The sequence below is a fragment of the Colletotrichum navitas genome (genome assembly GCF_030913465.1).
Source record: "Colletotrichum navitas strain CBS 125086 chromosome Unknown LY79scaffold_63, whole genome shotgun sequence".
NCBI classification, from domain to species: domain Eukaryota; kingdom Fungi; phylum Ascomycota; class Sordariomycetes; order Glomerellales; family Glomerellaceae; genus Colletotrichum; species Colletotrichum navitas.
In genome coordinates, this window is record NW_026850609.1 from 63,600 (window position 1) to 85,613 (window position 22,014).

Here is a 22,014-nt window from a genome sequence, read left to right on the forward strand (position 1 = left end):
CACACCCATCTTCTTCATAAGACAACTATTTTCCTATCTTTTTTTTATTACCTTTTTTCTTCTTTTTGCATGGCAACGGAAATACTCGGGTTAGGATAAGTCGGAACCACGGCGTTTCTCTTTTGTAAACAATCGGGCCTTCGAGGATGAAGGCAAGGACATACCCACACCATCGGCGAGGCATCATCAACCCTCCCTCCCCTTTTCGAAGAGGAAAGGGGGAGAGTGGGAGGGCCTCTGACACTGCTGTATTCTTTTTCCGATTTTCCTTTGTCGCACGATTTTTGTGTACCAACAGATACCCCAAAGCACTTTACATACAACAACGGAACATATTGAGCGGCCGAATGGGGATCCCATGGCGCCTCGGGTCGCGCTTGGTTTGGCTCGGGATGTGTTGAACTCTGCAAATGAGCGGAGCACGAAAAACAAGACAGAGGGAGAGCGACGGAGGGGAGGGCCAGTTGTTGATGGCGAGCCGATTTGTATTATACCGAATCAAATTCGAGAAGGCCGGCGAAGAGCCGGCGATGATCTACCTACGCTCTGTGCATGTTCTGCAACTTGTGACTGGAGAAGTCTGTAACCCCTTGAACATGGCCATTCTATTGCCCAACCAGATTGTTAGTTGGGAGGCTGGAAGTTGTCCGGCAGAGTGTCTGTGTGCATTGATTGCCACTCAACCTTCCAAAGGGATGAACATTCCTTTTTTCCCCCTTTCTTTGTCTCTTTCCCTGTGCCCCCTATCTCCCGGCCGCCTCCCTCCGGGGTCTCACAAGCAGAGCGGGTATAAGTCGGCATCCCCACCCCTCCGAGGCGAGGAACACCCCCCTTCCCCTTTATTTATACCCTTTATTCGTATCTTTGCTTAGCATTAGCTGGGTGTCTAGAATATGGGACGAGCCGAACCGCCACCCCCTTTTTTTTCCGCGTCGTCCCTGATTTTCCGGGTTCCTGGGTCCCCGAGTGAGACTCCGAGAACTACGACCGCGTATGGCGTGGACAGATCGGTGGCGGTAAGCTAAGGAGGAGGGTGGACGCCGCCGGCGGAGGCGGGGGAACGTCATGTCAGGTTTTCTTCGGAGACGCGGCTTAGTTCTGTCGTCGGAGGCCGGGTCCTCTTGCATTTTCTTTCTACGGGACGCCGCCGGCCGTCTCCAGAGGATGTGGGGGGCGGAGGCGCCTTCTTCGTAGCAAGTACGGGGACGCGGCTGCAGAAGGCGAGCCCGTCTCTCGGCCCCTGCCGCATTAGACAGGAAAGGACACGCATCCCGGGTTGCTGGATAGAGACCCCCGGAAGAGGGGGCGGGAGGGCCGCCATGAGAAAAGGCGAGGCAGCCGCCTGCGCTCGTTTATTCCGCGATGTGGTTTCCTTCTTATCTAGGCAAGCGACGTCCTGTCCACCGTATTTTCTCCCGTCTTGGGGAAGCTCCTGGACTGTGTCCGAACGAGAAAAGGGCGTATTCGAGGCTGGGATTTGGGAAGACAGCTCTCTGCCCCCCCTCCCCCTCCCTCTTTCATCGTCCGCGTCGATCTTCTCGTGTATTCCGCAAGGGTGGGTGCAAGCAAGGATGACTGAGATGGGTGCAACTATACTAATACGGCAATGCCATTAGTGCCCCTTGCCGGATCGCCTTATGCGTAAATTATGGCTTCCCTTCCTGTACTCTAGTTCCCCTAATTAGAAACGCTATTTCAATATCAAATTAACTATTAGAGGGCTTTAGCTAAAGATTTCACAGTTACATAAGGCTAGTTCACAAAGTGTCATGCCCAATGCTCAACATGACATGGCGAACTGCTGTAAAACGTGGTTTCGATATCGACTCAGCAGCCCTCCACCACCCTCACCATGCCGCCACCACCCGTGGGGCTTTGTCAAAGCATGGGGAACGGAACGGCCCGCAATTTTTCAGTGTCCCGTTTGCGGTTTGGATGGCCCTGGGCTGGGATACATTGGGGCCCTCTGCCTGATAGAACGTTATGTTATGTTGCACCGAGGCAGATTTTTGCCGCCATCAGGAGCGGAGGAAGCAGACGGTATGTACAGGATGTGCTGCTGCGCCGGCAGCAGCGTTTACAAGACTGGGTGGGGGATGCACGCCCAAGGACAATTATCCCGCGACTCGCATGTTCTCGAAGATAGCGTCGGAGAAACCCCCGGAAAATGAAGGCCAAAAAGAATAGGAAAAAGGTTGCTCGGTTACAATTCGAGATTGTAACAAGCTGTGCGGATGATATGCCTCGTGGCGGAATCGAACCGCCGATCTTCTCATGTCACTAGGGTACTAGTGAGACGCTATACCACTTAGCCAACAAGGCGATGTCAACACCGCTCTAACTTCGGGCTGATAGACCACGTGCATACAGGGTGGGGGCGGGTCCTCGCAGATGACAGACAATTTTTGGTGGGGAAACATGGTTGGGGGCTCTGGGCGTTGTATGTATATCAACGGGCGATGGTGGGAGTTGCTGCAGGCGCCCTTCCCATAGCTTTAGTCTACTTTCCACCTCGCTCAAAGAGCAATACGTTCTCAATTCGGATTGTGCGCAGGAAAAGAAGAATAAGAAGAAAATGAACCGGAAAAAAAAGGCGCATGAATTCCCCCAAAACACTCCCCACAGGCATCGTCTGCACCGCCCAAGGTCCCTCTGCCAGACTTCGTCGCCCAAAAGTCGCCGGTTAGGTATATGGTATTTAACGGCGTTTTCCCCTTGAAAGCCAAAGCGGGAGAGCCTTGGGAGCGCCGCGGTTGTTTGCCGGTCAGGAACTTCCATGAAGAGCCTCGGTGACGTCTCGTTAAAGCTATCGAAGGAAACCCCCCTTGAGAAACTCTCCATTAGGAAGGAGGTTATCGTATTAACACCCTTCGGGCTTGTTCCCCTTAGCATGGCACCCTTCACAAAAAAACATGGTCTCGGCCGAACTCCCGTGGTCCGTTGCCCAGAGTCTTGTAGAGGACCAGGAGGGTGTAACAAGAAGCACTGAAATCGAATAACAGGACGTGTGGTCCAATCGCCCCCCGCCCCCTCCCCTGATGGTCACGGATTCCGAGAGGGTTCAACGTGAAATAAATACTTTGTATTTGCTGGTGGTAAACAGCCACCAAAGATAAAAGAGAACCACCAAATGCCGAGGTGAGACTGCGGATGAGCCCATCTCCAACAAACAACTGTCGAGCCCGCCTCGTCGCCAAAAATGGACGAAATTAAAAAAAAAAGACAAAAAAGTCCGTCTATCGCTCTTCAAGTTTCGACTAGAAAGTATTGTCGTAAACGGCCAGGCTCGCCCCCTCAACCCAGGGGAGACATCAAGTCCAGAAACGGAGTGTGGTATCTCGTTCGTGCGCAACAACCCTCCCACCCCTTCCCTATTTTTCATGACCCATCCGTCCGTCGCCATCTCGGTGCACCGCTCTAAGACTTCTCGGGCTTGGGGACGTTGGGGGCGTCCTCGGCCACCTCGGCGGACGGGGTCTTCTTGCCCTTCTTCTTAGACTCCTTGTCCTTCTTGATGGCCGCCTCGGCGACGAGCTGTTCGAAGACGAGGTAGTCTCCCTCCTCCTCGGGGGATCGTTGGGCCTAGGGGTGACGGGATTAGCGCTGTCATGCCAAGACTCCGGGCCAGGCAGAGAACATACCTTGGAGAAGATTTCGCCAATGATAACCAGGGCCTCGGCGCGCTCAAGCCTCTTGGCCAGGGGTACCTTCTTGTCGTTGAGAACCGAGTCGCACACCTCGCGCAGCACACTCTGGATCTCGAACTTGGAGCCGCGCCACGCGGCCGTAAGGATCTTGCCCGTGACGCGGCGCTCGTACTCGGCCTTGCGCTCCTCGGACCACTCCTCGCCGCCCTTCTCCTCCATGCGCGCCATCTCCTCAATGGTCTGCTGCGCGTCAATGGCGGAGCTGATGGTGTTCCACGTCTCCTTGACGATGGTGCCCTTGTCCTTGACGCGGCTGAAGAAGCCGCCGATGCCGAGGAACTTTTGGCTCCGCAAAAGGGCCGTGGCCTTGGCGAGGTAGGTCTGGCCGATGGCGTGCAGAATGTCGAGGCCGAAAGACTCCATCTTCATATTCTCCACCTCGAGACGAGTCTTTTCCTGGAAGGCCTTGGTGACGTCGGCGCCCTTGTCCGTCTCGGTCCACACGCTTATCCTGTCGAGGAGCTTGCGGGCGAGGGTGTCGACGCGCTCCTGTCGCACACGGGCACGCTCCTTGTCGTAAGCGGCGAGCTGTTCGCGCTGCTCCTTTGTGAGGTTGCCCTTCTTCTTCTCCTTCTTGCGGAGCGACTCCTCCGACTCAGCGTTCGCCCCGAGTTCGTCCGAGGGCTTGTCCATGAGGGCAGGACGGAGAGGGATCTGATGGCGCTTCGAAGTGCCTGAGGGGCTCGGCGACGGTGTCCTCGCTCCGGCGACGGGGGGAGTGGGCACGTGGGTCGTGCCAGCGGCAGCGGGGGCGGCGTCGGCGACAGCGGGCGTGGTATCCTGCGCCTTGGAGGCTTCCTTCTCGTCCTCGACGACAACGGCCGGCGGAGGGGTGCTGGTGGTTGCGTCCGTCTTCTCTGCGCCGGATGCAGCCTTGGCGCCCTCCTTCTTGGCGTCCTCGGTAGTGGGGGACTCGCCGTCGGCAGCTTCCTCACCCTCGGCGCCTTCCTCGCCCTCCTGCATGGTGATGTCCATGGTAGCCGTCAGATCCTTCATCAAGCTGATCTCACCGATCCAGTCGACAAAGGCGTCGCCGCCGAAGATGGATGTGAAGAACTCGGCGGGGTCGGCGAAGCCCTCGGAGGGCTTGGCGCTATCCTTTCCATACTTGTCGTAGGCGGCGCGGAGGTCCTTGTCGGACAGGACCTGGTAGGCTTCACCAATCTCCTGGAACTTTTCGTGGGCCGAGGAGTCGTTGGGGTTCTTGTCTGGTCATGATGTCAGAGGGCCTGCGGCACACACGCAGACGGGGCGGGAAGCGTTCCCTCTCCCCACGGAGAGAGCCTCTGCTTACCCGGGTGGTGGACGATGGCCAGCTTTCGGTAGGCCTTTTTGATCTCGATGTCTGTGGCGGTGGGCTGGACGCCCAGGATGTCGTAGTATGCCGTATCGACAACCATGGTCGCGAAGGTCTTTGAAGGGTATCAGGTGAATGAAATCTACTAGCGGGAAAGCGTAAAAATAGGTTGGTGTTGTAGGTGCAAGGGAGGAAAGTCCAGTCTTCTGCGAGAGAAAAAACAAATGTCGCGCGGTGTCGAGGGTATGTAGTGACAAGGTATGGGAAAGTGATTCAGAGCAAGAATCACAAGTAATCGACCGGTACGTAGTAGCGGTGGTGGTGTCAACCTGCTGGCTGAACGGCGGCGGCGGCGGTGGCAGCCCATCTCGGCATTAATTCTAGGTGGATTTACGTTTTCGCGGCATGCCCCGCCAAATTACGTCGTTGGGCGAGACCCGTGGGTCGGTTTTCAGTGAGCAGGGCGCCCACAGGAGCTGTCCGAGCCTTACGGGCGGTGATCAAGGTGCCACTGTCGCTGGGCTGGCTGCCTACCGGTAATACCTACCCGCCTTACCATGTTAGCTTACCTAATACACATTAGGCATGGTAGATGCACCAGCGTGGCGACGATTTTCACTACCGCCTTGGAGATTACGCGGACAGGGACATGCTGGCAGGGGGTGACGTTGCATTCGCCTTCACCTCATTATAGGGTGCACTTGTACAGCTCACAATGTTATTCTTATGGGCACCAGATCCTGGTGTTTGTTGTGTTTTTTTCTTTTTTTGACGACCGACAGTATCTAGGTACGGATAAACAGGGTCCCCTATGTAGGTACCTACCTGCACACGGAGTAATACCTAGTACTCCGTACCCCTCCAACGAATCGAAAAACATGCGCAAATCGAGTCTGACTGGTTCACTACCACTTTGCGTCGCGTCTAAAAGACCGATTATTTATGCGGTACCGTCCAGCGCCTGACATTCGCCCAATGGCATTTTGATCCCGTGATTTGCGACCGTCTTTGAGTTTTCCGTCGCAACCCTAAGCAGGAGCTATCTTCTATTTTTCAAAATAAATCCTCACCACATCCGGTTCCTGCCGTGGCCACCATTTCCCATATACGCCGAAACCGACACTTTTGTTTCTATTTCGATTACTGAGCGCCATTGGCCTTCATGCGCTCGAAGCAGGCGCGGTACGCCTCGTGGATCTCGGGCACCGTGTAATTGTACTCCTTGAGCTTCTTCTCCAGCTTTGTTGTGTCGAGCTTGCAGTTGCTGCGACCGGCCTTGATGACCTTGGACTGCTCCTCGAGGGAGAAGTTCTTCCATGTGAAGTCGGGGCGCACAATCTCTTTGAACAGGGAGAGCACCTCGTTGTGCGAGATGGCACCCGGGTTGGTGAAGTTGTAGATGCCCGTGTCCTTGTGCTCGGCCATGAGAATCGACGCTGGGAGGAGGTCATGGAGGATCGTGTTGCTGTTGGGGATGTCGACAACCCGGTCGTACTTGGCGATCTTGGTGACAAAGTTGCGCGGGTGCAGGTCGTCGCTGACGGGCATGCGCAGGCGGAGGATAAGGCAGTTAGTGTAGTACTTCATGACCTGCGGCAAGCGGTGGTTAACAAGGTGCGTCCGCGTCGACAGTCTGCGTGCGTCCAACATACCTCCTCAACGTGACCCTTGGTCTCTGAGTAGAAGCTGCCCTTGAAGTTGGCAGGGTCGGTCTCGAGGTAGCCGGGGCCGCCGATGGGGTGGGCGTCGTCGTACTGGTAAATGCAGCCAGTGGCAAAAACGGTGCAGTGGATGCCCTTGAGGTAGCAGGCGTCGGTAAGGTTCATGGTGCCGATAACGTTGGAGCGCATGGTGGCCTCCTTGTTATCCTCGCACCAGTCGACATTGGGGCGGCCGGTGCAGCCGGCGCAGTTGAGGACGTGGGTAGGCTTGACCTTGTCAAGCTCGGCGATGACGGCCTCGCGGTCCTCCATGCGGACGGTGGTAGTGTAGACCTCCTTGCCCTGGCCCTCGAGTATTTCCTTGAGGTGGTTCGCAACCCAGCCCTTGCCGCCCCAGATTAGGAAGCGGTTTCCAGAGTGTCCATTGGTGGCCATTGTGACGATGGTGTTGCTTGCTATCTTTTACCGTTTATGGGTTTCGCTGTCAGGAAGGGTCGCCGAGGTCGGGGTCGGGCGGTACTTGTACAAAGTTTCGGCGGAGCTGGGGTGATGTAGTTATCGAGTGGCGAGTCAAGTGGGATGTCGTCGGGTGGCAGAGGGAGGTCTTATACTTTGGGAGCTGGCAAGGGAGAAGGAGCAGCTGAGAAAGAGTGAGTAAGGGACGGGAACCGGAAGAAGAAAAGGATAGATGGAGGAGAATTTGTAATGCAGATAGGCAGGCCAGACCGCATTTGCCGGAGAAGGAAAGGGGGGGAAGTGTGAGACGGCGTACCTATTTATCTGGGGTCTCTCTGAGACTGCAAGGTGGCAGGTAGGAGCAAAGGGAGAGTATCAGCATGAAGGGAGACTTTGACTTATAGTTCAGGTACGAGTCGTACTATCTGCATTGCGGGTGCGGCCTTCGACCTCCCTTCCCGGTCATCGATCTGGGATTTGCTAGGTAGTGTAGCACCACCGGCAATACGGTACCAGCCAGGGGAGGGAGGGAGTGATTCGCATTGGACACCGGGGGTTCATGTCACGCCCACCCCCACCTTCGGAAGGTTCAGGCAAGCAGATATTTACCACGATGTTCAACGTGCGACCCGTAGTGCAACTTACATAGGCAGAACATAGGCCGGTATCGATAGGTGCACAATTGCCTCGAGGACGAAGCTTGCCGGGAGCTATGTCGCATGTTGATTCGGGGAGGGGCGGGGGGTTAGCCAGATATCTCTGCCGAGTCTACCTTGCCCGCATAGTGCATGTGGTTGCATGAGTGTGGTTGCATGCGTGTGTGTGCGCCTGTAAGCTGGGTCTGCTACGGAGCACCAATGTGTAGTAATTGGCCGGGGAAAAGAAGAGGAGAAAGAAAAGAAGGTCGTGTTAGCGAGAGACCAGAGGAGAAAGTAGATGCTTGCTACGTGGTGTCGCCGTGGGCCTCTCGGCAAGTACATATTGCTAGATAGTGTGTGTAGCCTAGGCAGGCAAAGAGGCTCCCTCAGAGATGCAAGAGGTGAGACATTGTCATCTGGTGAGCTCACCGCAATATGCTCTCTCCCTCGAGGGGAGCGAAGGCGGTGTCAGCGGTAGAGACAGGACTAAAGAGTGTCGACTCGGATGCCGCCGCAGCGGCGGCGGTGGAGACGAAAAGACGGAGCGGCGAAGGAATGTCCATCCATGATGTGGGAGGGTCCAGCGCAGGGTCTTGGCAATGGTGGGTAAGATCTAGATGAGATGCTGTACTATGTAGGTAGAGCAAGCATCCATCCATCCCATCCGTTCCCGAGAACCGAAGCGTTTGCGCATGCATGCCGGTCATGACATATGGTTCGGAGGCTCGGGTTCTAGTGTACCTAGACGGGCTAGGGCGAGTGAGCTTAGCTGGGAGAGATTTGGTCGGCCCTTGGAGTACGAATAGGGACGGGACTGCTGCTACTGCTCTCCACACACACCTCATTTGGAGTAAGTGTGTATCCGGACGTACACAGAGAGTCGGTGCTGCTAGAGAAACGCCATGGGAGAAAAAAAACACGGGGACAAGACCACTGGAGAGGCCTTGTACCTACCAGACCAACTCCGAGTGCGGATCTGAGAAGGGGACAGTGGAGGGAAAGAACGGGGTTGAGAATGAACAGGAAATCCAGAGCTTCAAAAAAAGTTGGAACAAGGTACCAGTAGGTACAAATGCACTATTGACTATCAGTACCTACCTAGGTAGGTAATTAGACCCTGAAATGAAAGAAAGCAACACACACCAACTAAAATCCATCGTGTATGGACGAGCATGGCATCCGTGCCCCGCAGCAGAAGCAGCAGCAGCAGTGCACCTACCTACCCCCCCCCCCCCCCATCTGCCATCTGCCATTCCCCCCCGGAGTCCCATCCCATTGGCTCGCTTACTTTAACCGAGCATCCCCTGCCGGTGCCAGGTGGTCGGTGCCTCCGGGTTCCCAATGGGATTCTTGTGCCTCCGAGCCCTCGGCCGGCTCTGTTCCTGCTGAGGTTTAGCGGGTAGGCGGGCGGTTTTCAGCGGAGATGGCCAGGTCGAGAGTTGTCATTGTACGGATAGGTGCTTACTGTATGAATCGCCGCCCACCACTCACAGTCGGCCGCTTGTCCCAGTCCGAACAGGACACCAGTGTTGGACAGTGACTGGACTGAACTGGACGGCGTGACACCACCACACACACACTCCAGCGGCCCCGAGAGCTCATTGCCCGTCTCGGCAAACGGGCTCCATTGCATTTTGCCAATCAGAAAGGGAAAAAAAGGAAGAAAAAAAAGGAGCTGGGGTTTGACTGCACTCAAGGTTGCTTGCCCCCCTGCTGGTTGAATTGGCTAAGCTCTGGAGACCGTTGGACATCTGAGCTCGTGGCAGCGGAGAATTCTTTCCCTCCTATTCCTGCCCATCTTTTATTACTGCTGCCGTTACCGTCGTTTCTGTGTTGTTGTTGATTGATTGATCGATCCCCTCTCCCCGTTCAACTCTTCCCCATATCAACCAACTTAATTCTTCGTCTGGTCTGAAATCCGTGTCCCCCTCTTCTCAACAAACGCGCACACACCAAAAAAGAAAAAGAAAAAAAAGGAGCTGCGACAGCTTGCTGCCGACATCGCGCGCGCAGAACCTCTTCATTGGACGCGACTTCACAGCTGACCAATCTCGACGACGACAACGACGACGACGCAGACGCCCACCGCCTGCCACGAGACTCGACTTGATCTTGTCGACTCTTCCCCGGGACTCTCCACGGTCAACTCTTGCCAGTACTGCAACCCACCGTCCGTTGCGACGACCAACTGCCATCATGGGTGTCATCTTCTACCTCCTGCACCCGAACCAGCTCCGTTCCATCATCCAATGGTACGATCTTTAACTCCCCTCGTCCGGTGCGCATGCGCGCATACGCGCTCGTCCGCTTGCGCGATGCGCAATGCGCCGCCCCCTCCTTCTACCGCGCCTGCTAACCTTGTCTTCAGGAAGGTCTGGCACGAGCCTGTTCACCGCCGCGACCCCTCCAAGGAGGCCCCTACCCTGAGGGCATGCTTCGAACACCTCAACAAGACGAGCCGCAGCTTCTCCGCCGTCATTCAGGAGCTCAACCCCGAGCTGCTGGTCCCCGTCTGCCTGTTCTACCTCGTCCTGCGCGGCCTCGACACCATCGAAGATGACATGACGCTCAGCATCGAGGAGAAGGAGCCGCTGCTGCGCGAGTTCGACCAGTACATGGTGAAGGATGGCTGGACATTCACCAAGAACGGCCCCAACGAGAAGGACCGCGATCTGCTCGTGCACTTTGACGATGTCATCACCGAGCTGAAGAAGGTCAAGAAGCCCTACTTCGACGTCATCAAGGACATCACCATCAAGATGGGCAACGGCATGGCCGACTACGCAAAGAACGCCGCCTTCAACGAGCAAGGCGTCGCCACCACCAAGGAGTATGAGCTGTACTGCCACTACGTCGCCGGCCTCGTCGGCGACGGCCTCACCCGTCTCTTCGTTGAGGGCAACATGGCCAACCCCAAGCTCCTCGAGCGCCCCGAGCTCACCGAGTCCATGGGCCAGTTCCTGCAAAAGACAAACATCATCCGCGACGTCCACGAGGACTACCTCGACAAGCGCCGCTTCTGGCCCAAGGACATCTGGAGCAAGCACGTCGACACCTGGGACGACCTCTTCAAGCCCGAGAACCAGCGCAAGGCCCTCGAGTGCAGCTCCGAAATGGTCCTCAACGCCCTCAAGCACACCGAGGAGTGCCTTTTCTATATGGCCGCCATCAAGGATCAGAGCGTCTTCAACTTCGTCGCCATCCCCCAGAGCATGGCTATTGCCACGCTAGAGCTCGTCTTCCGCAACCCCGCCATCTTCAACAGCCACATCAAGATCACAAAGGGTGACGCCTGCCAGCTAATGGCAGAGTCAACACAGAACCTCTTTGTTGTGTGCGAGGTTTTCAGAAGATACATCCGCAAGATCCACAAGAAGAACGACCCGCGCGACCCCAACTTTGTGCAGATCAGCGTGCAATGCGCCAAAGTACGTTGACATTGTACTCCCGGTTTTTGTCGTACAAGCAAGCCACTTGCTAACCGTCCACGCGCAGATCGAACAATTCATCGATACCCTGTTCCCGAAACAGGACCCCAAAATGCTCGGAGATTCGGCGAAACAGAAAGAGCGGGGCCAGCCCGGCATGGACCCAGGCGAAGCCTTCATATTGGGCGGCATGGTCCTGTTGACCCTCTTTTTGGTTTCTGGGCTTATGGTGAGTCGCGAAAATTTCCCTCATTTCCTCTTTTTTTCCACCTTCAAACTTGAAGCCGCCAACTCTTCCACCTCGACTCCGTCACTCCCAAAATCGGCTCACCGACTGACCACATGTCCCTCAGATCGGAACGGCCTGGTTCTTTGGTGCGCGCTTCGACTCACTGTGGAAAACGGACGGCGTTTACTGGCCCAGCACGGAACCCGGCTCGGCGCAGCCGATTGCCCACAAGGAGCTCTAATTCCGGACAAGACGAGAACAAATGCTGTTCTTTTGGCTACGCTTCATCTGACACGTTGACGGTACATATTGATGAGGAGTTTTTTTTTCCCTTTCGTTTGCCCGCTGCCGGTCTGGCTACGACGTATTGAGGCGCTCATACTAATCCTGCTAATACACACCATCATGATGATGGGTTTTTTTTTCGCGATGCCCACCATGTCTTCTCCCGCCCCCCTTCTCTATGATACGGGATGCGCTCCACGTGACACCGATCGTACAACAAACACCTCCCAACCCAAGCACGGATGTCAAATTGCAATCCAGTCCCACCGCAAGGTGGTTATGACTGTGGTTGTGCCGAAGAAGTGCTGATATCAAACCCCACCGGCAACGACCCCGTCCATCAGCGGCGGGTACGGGGCGGGCGCGTCTTTCACTGTTCCCCAGAGACGCGCTCTTCTGCCCCGGCTTGCAAACATCTTCTCCACGCGTGAACCTGTGGCTTGTCTTGTGTTGATCTACGTCGAGGGGCTCGGCGCCCATGGCGAGTAGTATTGTTTGACCGAGGAATCCGCCGCTTCCTTTGCACTTGGTCTGGCTCACGGCGTCACTGGCGCTTGTCGTCGGAGGCAGGAAGGCCAAGAACAAACCCTCCTCCCCCCCTGCACCCGTCGGCGGCCTTTCTCCATCCCCTCCCCTCCCCTACAACCCCCGATACTCTGTAAACCAAGGGATTTAGGGGTGGGGAGCCTCGGGGGATATTTTTGGTAAGAGGAAAGAGGTAAGAGGAAAGAGGAAATCGCAGGAGTATGGCGGCGCTGCGGAAGTCCGCTGGGTTGGTTGGAAGAAGGCAATAACGGCGGATGACCAAGGCATTAATAACGACAGCTTCCGAACCCGTCCCGTACCTACCCAACCTTGAAGGCGAGGCCCCTTGGCCGGCTATGTAGTTCCGGCTTAGAAGGGAGGGGTGATGGGACAGGCCAGACACGCATTTCGGATGACTGGCGGACGTTATGTGTCCCCTCTTATATCATGTGTGCGTCTATGTGTCCGTGCAATGTACACGCACATATCTCCAGTACACAGACACATACATGTATATATATATATCCATATGTCTTTACCTACGCTACAGGGAAATCCAAGAAGCCCATGTTCCGCCCAGGATTTCCCTCCTCTTCCCTTGTTGCCGGCAACCGACTTCGTCCCAGAGCCAAGTTGTCGCTGTGTGTGTGTGTGTGTGTGTGTGTGTGCACCTCCCCTAAAACCATGCGGCTCTTGGAAGACTTCTTGGCGTTCATGCTTGGGTGTGTGCCCTTGTTGCAGTTGTGGGATGGTATGGAAGAAGGAAGGCAAAAGGAACGTGCCCTTTTCTCTCCTCCCCTCCCCTCATTTGGATGTATACCCTTCCCCCCCTCTTCCCTCGCGCCGCGCACGCGAGACAAGGACCCCAGTATCAAGGTCGCCTTCGACGCCAAGAACTCCGATTGAGATATCTCCAAAGGCCATGTCTGCTATGTTTAGAGCTGGTGTTCGGGGTAAGAAGGGGGGGGGGGGGGGGGGCAAAAACCTGTCAGCGCAATATATGACGTATGACAAGCAAACAAGTTAGACAGAGGCTAAAGAGAAAGTGCCTCGGCGGCGTTTTTGAGCATTCCACCCCTCTCTCCTTTCACCTCTCCTCCGGCCGGCGAAACGGGTCTCGGTCCTCCGTCCCCCCGTCTAACCCCCTCCCTTCGGCGTCGTCCTCGTCGGATGTCGTTGACATTATGTATGGCATCAAGGGGACTGGTCCTCGAGCACATTTGACGTCTAACTACTTCTGTCGTTTGACCGCCGCCCGTCAGGAGGAGTTAGGGTTCGATCAAACTCGTGGGAGGAGATGATGATAGATAACCCCATCGGGAAAAGAAGAGTTCCTATTGATGGATGGATGGATGGATGGATGGATGGATGGCTGGGTTGGGTGTTTCATTTTCGTCTTCGTGACATTCATCGCGCCCGCTTGTCTCCGTACAGCAACACCCCCCCCCCCCCCCTCTCTCTCTGCCCCGAAACCGCATCCGTCGGGAGCTGAGGGAGATGGGCAGAGTTTAATGTTTTTATTCAACCTTGTTTTCATTGTTTTAACGCTATTTGTCTTGGGGACGGGGACGGTCCCGGAAGAGGGGGTGATTTCGTATAAAAGGTTTACACTGTCTAGGTCTGTGTTGTAAGGATATACGGACATCAGACGACGCGTTGACTCGAGGACGCGCTTCTCCGGCGTCCTCTCCGTGGTCTGCATCTGCCACGTCTATGGCCTCTAGTTTGCCGTGTGTTCCGTTCGCCCACTCGCTTTTCTCTTTCTTTCTCTTCCTCCCCGCCGCCGCGTTCGCTCTGTAGAGGAACCGGGTCGTACGAGCTGGATATCCAGCAGAGTCCGTCTTCTGCGCTCCCCCATCAACGAGCACCTATTCGGACAGAACCATACCAAGCCGCAAGAGTCGCCTGTGTGTGGTGGAGGAAGGCACTTAAGCCCGGCCCGCCTGCCGCCAGACTCAAGTCCACTAGAACTGTGGTCTTGGAGAACAACATCTGTGCGTGCGTGCGTGCGTGAGTATGTGTATATGCAAGTTACGTAAGTGTGTTTGTGTGCATGTATGTGTATGTGCATGTGTTCATGGTGTTCCTAGAAGGGCAAACCTCGGGGAACCGCCCAAAGACACCAAATTACGCTGACTTCTGCCTAACTATCACAACACCACACCACTCGTCCTCCGGTCACTGGCCGGACACACACACGCCCACGAGCGTCTCGCGACGGTACATATAAGCGCAGGCGCCAGCTTTCGCCTCTTCCACCGGCGAGTCATAATCGTACATATATCTCCAATGACTCTGGTTTGTTACCCCCCCGTGAGCCATTCATGATGTGCCTTTGACTCCTCCCCCGCTGAGTTCATCTCATCTCTCTGCACCACGGCCACCCCCGGCTTCCACGCCCCCCCCTTCTCAAAATAACACGGCATAGAAACAAAAAAAGTCTATCTTTCTGCACCTTATTTGCTCCCGCATATCCTTGTTCCAGGTCCGAGATGCCGGCCAAGTGTGTGTCATGGCGTCGTCTAGGTCCACTCCCCATCTCTCCGCCTCTCCTCTGTCCTTGGCTTTTCCCCATATTCTTTCTCTTCTTCCTCTTCTACAGTTTCTTCCTCTCTCTCTCATCTATCGTCCCTCCTCCAGGGAAACGAAAATAATTAGCCTTCCTCTCTGTCAGGGAAGTAGACGGCTGCTTGATTGACTCGACGGTAGATTGCTTGTAGAGATAGACTTTGGGGAGATGAGCCTCGGGGTGCCTTCAGAGGCAGTGGGCAGGGACCGAGATGCCTTCCCAGTTTGGCCAAGTTTCAGGCCAAGGTGCGATGCTGTTGTATAACGCTTCCTCCTCACCTTCAGGGAACATCGCTTTGACGTGTCATGTTGCTATGGCAGGGTCATAGACGACATCCCATCCCCGCGATCAGAACCGCATACAAATGGCCACGATACAGTCACAAGTTCTAATAGGTCACAGGAGTTCAAGTCATCATGCGGACGTGTAGTGAATGGTGTATAGCTGTGTGCTTCATTACAAAATTCCTCTCCCCTTATATGAGTTTCTTAAATACATTGGGCTTCCGCTTTGAAAAAAATAAAAAATGTTCAAGAAAGATGACCAAAGGGAACAGGATTGCTACCGCCAAAACCCAGGACAGAGAATATGGAGTTCGAGTCGTTTTACGAGGGAACCAGCCCCATCGAGGGTTTTGTCTTTTCTTGGCTGTTTCTCTTTGGCGTTCTTCTTGAAATGCAGTGTTGGCTTGCCTTTCCTACTTTGTTCTGTTCTCTTTTACATACAAATGACCCAAAGGAGGCGGTTCCCTTAGAGTCGGCGTCAGCTCTGCTTCGCGTTCTGTTGCTTGTCTGCTTGGTGTGAAAAATGCCCGCCTGCATATGCATCGAACATGTGGTTGTTGGTGCCGAATTCGACTGATTTGGGTATCCTCTAAAATGCTGTGAACTTTTTGTCGTCTCCCCTCGAGTAACCAAACACAACGAAAGCGACGAGTATTAGGTCGAAGGAAACGGAGAAAACGTCAGGGAGGCAACGACATCGTGCCCGTTTGCGCCCGATACCCGGAAGGGAACATTCTGTTCCGCCAGCGAAAGGCAGGCCTTTTAGAGCTGGCCGTTGTTGGCGATCAGGTTGGTCGTGCCGGCCGTGTTGCGCTGCACAGACGCGCCTGAGGCCGCAGCGAGTTGAAGCATGCGGTCGGTAAGGGACTTGACGGTGTTGAGGCCCTCCAGACCCATCAGGTAGGCGGCAAGACCGGCGACGTGGGGAGACGCCATGGAGGTGCCGGAAAGGGTGTTGGTGGCGGTGTTGGAGGTGATGCCAACGGAAAGAATGTTGACACCGGGGGCGAAGATGTCGACGGACTTGCCAAAGTTGGAGAAAGAGGCCTTGCGGTCGTTGCGGGCGTCGATGGCACCGACGGTGATGGCGTTGGGTGCAGAGGCGGGCGAAGTGTTGGCGGCGTCCTGGTTCTCGTTGCCAGCGGCGACGACGGGGACAATACCGGCGTTGTTCAGGGCCTGAATGGCGCGGTTGACAGCGGCCGAGGCCGAGCCACCGAGCGACATGTTCATGACTGCCTTGCCAGTGATGTTCTTGGCCTTAACGTCGTCGATGACTAGTCGAGGTTAGTACAAGGTTCGTTTGGGAACGTAGCGGGTGGGTCTTGCATGATACTTACCGAACTGCATGCCGTCGAGAACACCAGAGTTAGAACCGGCACCGTCGCCATCGAGGACCTTGACAGCAACGAGCTTGACGTTCTTGGCGACACCGAAAGTCTGACCACCGATAGTGCCGGCAACGTGAGAGCCGTGGCCGTTCTCGTCAGTGTCCTGGTCTCGTATTAGCCTTCCTCTCTCATCTCGCATGGGCACCGCTCACTCCGGCCCAGTTTGGGAGGCAGGAGAGCGGCGGACAAGGGAAAATCGATCGAAACATACCACGTTGTTGATGAAGTTGGCACCAAAGGTAGCGCGGCCCTGGAACTCGGAGTGAGTGGTGAGGATACCGGTGTCGACGACGTAGGCGGTAATGCCGTTGCCGCTAACCTGGTCGAAGACGTAGCCGGTCTCGCCAGCAGCGGCGTGAGACAGGCGGACAAGACCCGGAGGAGCGTTGGTCTGGGAGACGGTGGCGGAGATCTTGACCTTGGCGTCCTGCTCGACGTAGGCGACCTCCTCGGCGCTCATGACGTTCATGATCATGCTGTCGTCGGCCTCCATGACGGTGGCGCGCCAGTTGTTCATCTTGAAGTTGCGGGTCGAGGTGCTCAGAGAGCGGCCGTCGAGGGAGCGCTTGCCGATGTTACGCTTCTTGATGGCGGCAGCGAAGGAGGACATCTTGGAAGTGATTGCCTCGTCGTCAAATGAGCTGTTGTAAACGACGATGTACTTGTTGGGGATGAGGTCAAGGGCGTTCAGGTTTGAGATGGGGACGCCCAGGAAGGTATCGGTATCGTTTGCAGGCTTGTTCTCATTCAGGCCGAAAGGAGCAGCAAGGACAGCGGGCAGCACGGCTGCGAGGATGGCGGTGGGACGAACCATGTTGGGCGAGTTGTCGGGCGGTGATGTATGTAGATACGGTGATTGACGTTTGGCAAAGAGAGGACACGGGAGAGAGCTAGCTCGTCGTCGTCGAAATCGTCAAAAAGAAAATGGCGAAAACTAGTCAAGACCGCAGGTCTATTCTTGTCGTCGTGCAGGAGAGAGTGACTCGGTATGGTTGGGAGGGTGGCAAGGAATGCAATACGAATGCTGAGAGCAAGTAGAAAGGATCCAGATCCTATCACGATGCAACGCTCCTGGATATCTTACTCGTCGTGTATCTCAAAGCGTTCGAAAATGTCGAAAAACTACCCGAACCAGGCGAAAGATGTAATAAATGAAAAGTTGAAGAAGTGGAATAAGAAATAGGCGGAAGCGGTTGAGAAGAGGGTTTGATGATTCCTTTAGCTAACCAGCCACGCAGTGGGGGGCGAGGAAGGATATGTAGCAAAAGAATTTGTGGGAGGGTGGAGGGAGAGAGAAAACACAGAGATATAATGAGCAAAAAAACAAGACGAGAGAGGGACGTAGCAAGAAGAAGTAAGAGACGAAAGGCCAAGCACAGCTGGGTCGAATGGAAGAGGTTGTGGACAGTAACTTAAGTATAACGACGGACGATGAAATATAAAGACGGGGACAGGAAGGGGAACGACCAGGGTGTGGAGTGGAGGGGGGAGGGGTGGGGAGTTGATGACCGGGTCAGGGGTACATCAAGTATCTCTGCAGTTTGGTTTGGTTTGGTTTGGTTGCTGCCGTTCCCTGCAGGCGGCTGTTGCGACCTTCGTCCGTCGTCCATCTTTCTCGGTGCCCTGCGGGTCCTGGGGCTGGCACCCGTTGACTAGACCTGGGCCCTGGGTTGTGTGCTTTGGTGGTGCTTTGGTGCATGCTTGACCTTGACCTTGCCTGGCCTTGACCTTCATGACCATGACCCGGGGCCCTTGGGTCTTGGGTCTTGTTCTGGGGGGCGTGTAGATTGCGTAAGGTAGCGGTGGGGTGTGGGAATGCGAGTGTGAGTGTGAGTGTGAGCGTGAGTGTGAGTGTGAGTGTGACCATGAGTAACAAGCCGCCGTGGATGGATGCAGCCGATGGATATACCGGGTCCAGGACAGAACAAGGTCTTGCAGCAGGACGAACGACAACAAGGACAAGGGACGAGTTGAGCGTTGCTGAATAACGTAGGCGGCCACGAGTACAATGCCAAGATTTTCGCGAGGATGCTTATTGCCAAGAGCACGCAAGTGTCTGGACCACTAAGTCCACCGCGGGGTGCTGGCTCGGCGCGGAGAGGCTGAGAAAGGGACGAGGTCAAGACAAGAGAGACGGCGGGACGAGAAGGAGAAGCAGAAGAAGAAGAAGAAGAAGAAGAAGAACAAGACAAAGTGTCGATGACGCCCACGAGGCAGCACGGCGAGGCAGATGCAGACGCAGACGCAAAGGGGAAACCAGGAGGCATGCGAAAGACGCCACAGACAGAGAGAGAGAGACGGACAGTGAGATGCAGATGGGGAAGTCGACGAGAAACGGTACGTACCCTTCTACTACTACCTAGCGACAGTGTAGGCAGGTACGTACACCTACGTTATTCGTACCTACCTTTAATTCTACCCTCCGCCAAGGGGAACGTACCCGCCGTCCCCGTGCCGCCATGGCTTGCTTACTTATTCCTTTGGCTTGGCGCGTTGCGCATCAATTCCTCAAGGCCACCACAGGATAGCAGGCAAAAGAGAGAGAGAGAGAGAGAGAGAGAGAGAGAGAGAGAGAGAGCCAGCTTGGCCTTGTGTGTACTTCTCCTTATTCTTCTTCCTCTGCTGCCGAGTGTTGTCGTCTCTTTCCCGTACTTGGAGGAGGGGGGTATTCCGGAAGAGTGACTCCTTTGCCGTATTATCACCACCGCAAAAGTGCAGCAGCATTCACTTCCCCCCTGGTGAAGGGCAAATTCAGATACACAGATATGTGCCAGGAGAGGAAAGGGTGAGGTCTCCTCTTACCCACACGCAATTTAAGTAGCAGAAGTCCCTCCTAGGGCCGTGTTCCCAGGCTGGGCTGCCACTAGACCATATCGAGCTTGCTTCGCCTTTGCCCACTCCGTCGTCTGTTCACGGCATGGTAAGGGGGTGGTAGCCCAGATGAGCTGCTGGTGACATGACGTGTAGGGGGGGAGGGTGTGATGGGAGAGGGACTCGGGAGGAGGAAAAAGGGCGAGACTTCGGTCCTCCTCTGTCCATTGCCCACTTTCCGTCTCTTCTCTCTCATATATGCATATATGCCCTGGTTGTAATAGTCTGCGGAAACACGGAGCTGCTTTTGCTCCATCACAAGGGGTCGGGGAGGCGTGAATTTCGTGCGCTAAATGGGACGGGATGGTCAGGCGTGGGCAGCAGGAAAGACGCATGTCAATCCAGCGTAGTCCGGGCCCGGGAGGTGGGATACGATGCGAGCTAAGGCAAGATACCAGTAGACGTCGTCCAGCAATCGTCGCCCGACCCTGACGATGTCTCTCAAATTAAACAAATTTTTTTTTTTTTGTGAAATGTCCCAAGAGCGGCAGAGGCACCTGTCTGCCTTCCGTTACCGCCGCCGCCGTCGCCGTCGTTGTATGATTGTCAGTCGCTCTCCACCTCGAGCAAAATCATTTACTGAAGCCATGCGAACTCGCTTAGAAGACATATAGTAGACCATCTGCCATCCTGCAGGTAACATCTGCCCATCTGGCCCTCCCTTTCTCTTTCCCCCCGGTCCCTCCGTTCTGTGTCTCCGATGCGTCAGATACCTCAGATGCGTTTGTGCGTGATTGCATTCGAGACACGCCCACCTACACAAAAAACACAGAAGGGCTAAACATCGGATGGAGGGGGGAATCAATCTGGTTGGTCTCTCTCACTCCTCTTCCCCCCCTCTTACCTCGGATTGGAACGAAGAAAAAGGTCTCGGTCTGTAATAAACTACAAACACGCTCGATGCCGGTGCGCATGTCTTTCCAGATCGCTCCTTCACCCCCTCCCCGATTAAGCCGTTCTGCATCTTCACCCCCAATGGTTTAATTGTTTTCCCTTCTTTTTCTTATTCCTCGCTCTTCGCCTCCTTCCATTTCTCCTATTCCTGCTCCTGCTCCTACTCCACCAGTTCCGGCTGGACCTGCTGTTTGCTTCATTGGCTCATCGCACGACTTGATTACTATGTAAAACAGGAAGGGACGTAGTGGGGTAAACCTTTCCTCCACCCACCTCGTGCCCATTTCCACGATCCTGCCCCGCCTGGACAGGTACGTACTGTTTCTCCCAGGACGTCCTGGTCTTGGGCACGAAGATCAGAGTACGTATCTCTGTACGTACCTCGATGACCTAGCCCCAATGCCCTCCTTCCCCCCCCACTTGGAGCCCACTGCCAACGACAGTCGAGCCCACGATGGTCAAGCGCCAAGCCGTCGCGGTTCCCCGTTTGGGCGATGCGGCAGCCAAGCGCACCGCTGACTGGCCGTGCCAAGTCAAACGTGCACAACATCTGGCGACGCTACGTCGTAGATCTTGGCGCCTCCTTTTCTCCATCATTTCTTCCTTCCCCACCACAGGCGCGGGCTTCGACCCTGTCATTTCGACTAAATCTGTAACGTCCAAAAGTCCAGCGCCTCATGGAGGAATGGATCTCCATCAAATTCATTCAGTCAAATCGAGCCTCGTCTCTTGTTCTGAGCCTCTCACTTTCGGTTGTTCACCGGGTCCCACAACCCAAAATTTTTTTTTTAAAAAATCACCCCACCACGGGCATGGGTGGACTGGACCACTGCAAATCCGCGTCGTCAGACCATAAACCTCCTCGGACGTTTACCGTACTTCTATACCTCGGCATGTGTACGTATAGTATAGTATAGTATAGTATAGTATAGCACACCTACCATGTATACGGACACTATTCGTGCCTTTGGTTATTGCTCATTGTCATCTTCACTCTGCTCTGTCACGCTTCGGCTGTTGGATCGCCTTGGCTCCGCCCCAGCCGGTCCTGTATGAAATCCCCATTCTGCTAGGGAGGGCTGCCGACGCCATCAACATCATGATCCCGGCGCCACGCTTGCCTAGCCCTCCCTCTGCGTAGTCTCTTCAGCTATGCAAAGCCTCCCCATGGCGGCATGGAATTGTGCAAACCCTCGGGGCAACCCTGGGATACGCCTAGACGCAAACTGCAGCCAAAGTGTACTGAAGTGGTCAGATAGGCTTTGCACTTACAGCTGTCTCGGGCCCATCCTTTCAGCCTGCCGACTCTCCACCCCCGGGATGAAGCTTTTTATTCCACCAACACCATAACTGACTGTACCGCCGCCGCCTCCGCTGCCGTCTTCCTCTGTCCCACTATCCCGGACCGCCGTGTGTGTCTTCCCACAAGGTCCCCTCCTGGGACGCACGCGCGCGCGCACGCACGACTTCCATGCCACTCCCCGCTGGAAAGCCTGACTGAAGTATCAGCAACCGTCAAAACCGTATACCTCAAGTTCACGAGCCCCGAGGCACGAGGCACGAGGCCGCTCTCGAGGCCATCATCGGTTCGTGGGTTGTGGCTTGGTCAGCGCTGTGCGGCGCAGGCATCCGCCGCCTTGGTGCGAGTTGAATGGCAACATTTAAACGCTTGTGTTAACGGTAGCTAAGCCAGCCTAGACATACATACAATACAGACTGAGTAGAGAGCCCGAAGCAAGGCGCCAGGGTTACGTGCCACTCTCAACGGCGGCATTTTGC

At 55.3% G+C, this 22,014-nt stretch overlaps 7 protein-coding genes and 1 non-coding gene across 8 annotated transcripts; 3 read left to right on the forward strand and 5 right to left on the reverse strand.

The window, feature by feature from the left end:
* The first annotated feature begins 299 nt into the window (after positions 1 to 299).
* On the forward strand, positions 300 to 968 carry LY79DRAFT_336198 (uncharacterized protein). Its single transcript, XM_060552535.1, has one exon. The coding sequence runs from the start codon at positions 411 to 413 to the stop codon at positions 870 to 872; it is 462 nt and encodes a 153-aa protein (XP_060410775.1). The 5' UTR covers positions 300 to 410; the 3' UTR covers positions 873 to 968.
* Positions 969 to 2,240: 1,272 nt separating this feature from the next.
* Positions 2,241 to 2,322, reverse strand: LY79DRAFT_t206. The gene has a single exon. It is a non-coding gene; the product is annotated as a tRNA-Thr (tRNA).
* Positions 2,323 to 3,067: 745 nt separating this feature from the next.
* On the reverse strand, positions 3,068 to 5,486 carry LY79DRAFT_563555 (DnaJ domain-containing protein). Its single transcript, XM_060558569.1, has 3 exons — positions 5,002 to 5,486; positions 3,642 to 4,915; positions 3,068 to 3,582 (listed from the first exon to the last, which is right to left on the reverse strand). The coding sequence occupies exons 1-3, from the start codon at positions 5,105 to 5,107 to the stop codon at positions 3,418 to 3,420; spliced, it is 1,545 nt and encodes a 514-aa protein (XP_060410776.1). The 5' UTR covers positions 5,108 to 5,486; the 3' UTR covers positions 3,068 to 3,417.
* A 658-nt stretch (positions 5,487 to 6,144) lies between these two features.
* On the reverse strand, positions 6,145 to 7,100 carry LY79DRAFT_672322 (NAD dependent epimerase/dehydratase; the record flags this gene model as incomplete). Its single annotated transcript, XM_060564034.1, has 2 exons — positions 6,145 to 6,594; positions 6,657 to 7,100. 2 exons carry the CDS (start codon positions 7,098 to 7,100, stop codon positions 6,145 to 6,147), a joined length of 894 nt encoding a protein of 297 aa, XP_060410777.1.
* Positions 7,101 to 9,470: 2,370 nt separating this feature from the next.
* On the forward strand, positions 9,471 to 11,923 carry LY79DRAFT_563562 (farnesyl-diphosphate farnesyltransferase). Its single transcript, XM_060558570.1, has 4 exons — positions 9,471 to 10,011; positions 10,128 to 11,187; positions 11,255 to 11,416; positions 11,541 to 11,923. The coding sequence occupies exons 1-4, from the start codon at positions 9,956 to 9,958 to the stop codon at positions 11,655 to 11,657; spliced, it is 1,395 nt and encodes a 464-aa protein (XP_060410778.1). The 5' UTR covers positions 9,471 to 9,955; the 3' UTR covers positions 11,658 to 11,923.
* An 890-nt stretch (positions 11,924 to 12,813) lies between these two features.
* LY79DRAFT_563566 (uncharacterized protein) lies at positions 12,814 to 13,209 on the forward strand. Its single transcript, XM_060558571.1, has one exon. It carries the CDS (start codon positions 12,911 to 12,913, stop codon positions 13,130 to 13,132), a length of 222 nt encoding a protein of 73 aa, XP_060410779.1. The 5' UTR covers positions 12,814 to 12,910; the 3' UTR covers positions 13,133 to 13,209.
* A 692-nt stretch (positions 13,210 to 13,901) lies between these two features.
* On the reverse strand, positions 13,902 to 14,439 carry LY79DRAFT_336294 (uncharacterized protein). Its single transcript, XM_060552537.1, has one exon. The coding sequence runs from the start codon at positions 14,295 to 14,297 to the stop codon at positions 13,947 to 13,949; it is 351 nt and encodes a 116-aa protein (XP_060410780.1). The 5' UTR covers positions 14,298 to 14,439; the 3' UTR covers positions 13,902 to 13,946.
* A 1,216-nt stretch (positions 14,440 to 15,655) lies between these two features.
* On the reverse strand, positions 15,656 to 17,592 carry LY79DRAFT_336291 (subtilase). Its single transcript, XM_060552536.1, has 3 exons — positions 16,682 to 17,592; positions 16,420 to 16,573; positions 15,656 to 16,356 (listed from the first exon to the last, which is right to left on the reverse strand). Exons 1-3 carry the CDS (start codon positions 17,282 to 17,284, stop codon positions 15,842 to 15,844), a joined length of 1,272 nt encoding a protein of 423 aa, XP_060410781.1. The 5' UTR covers positions 17,285 to 17,592; the 3' UTR covers positions 15,656 to 15,841.
* Between the last annotated feature and the right edge of the window lie 4,422 nt (positions 17,593 to 22,014).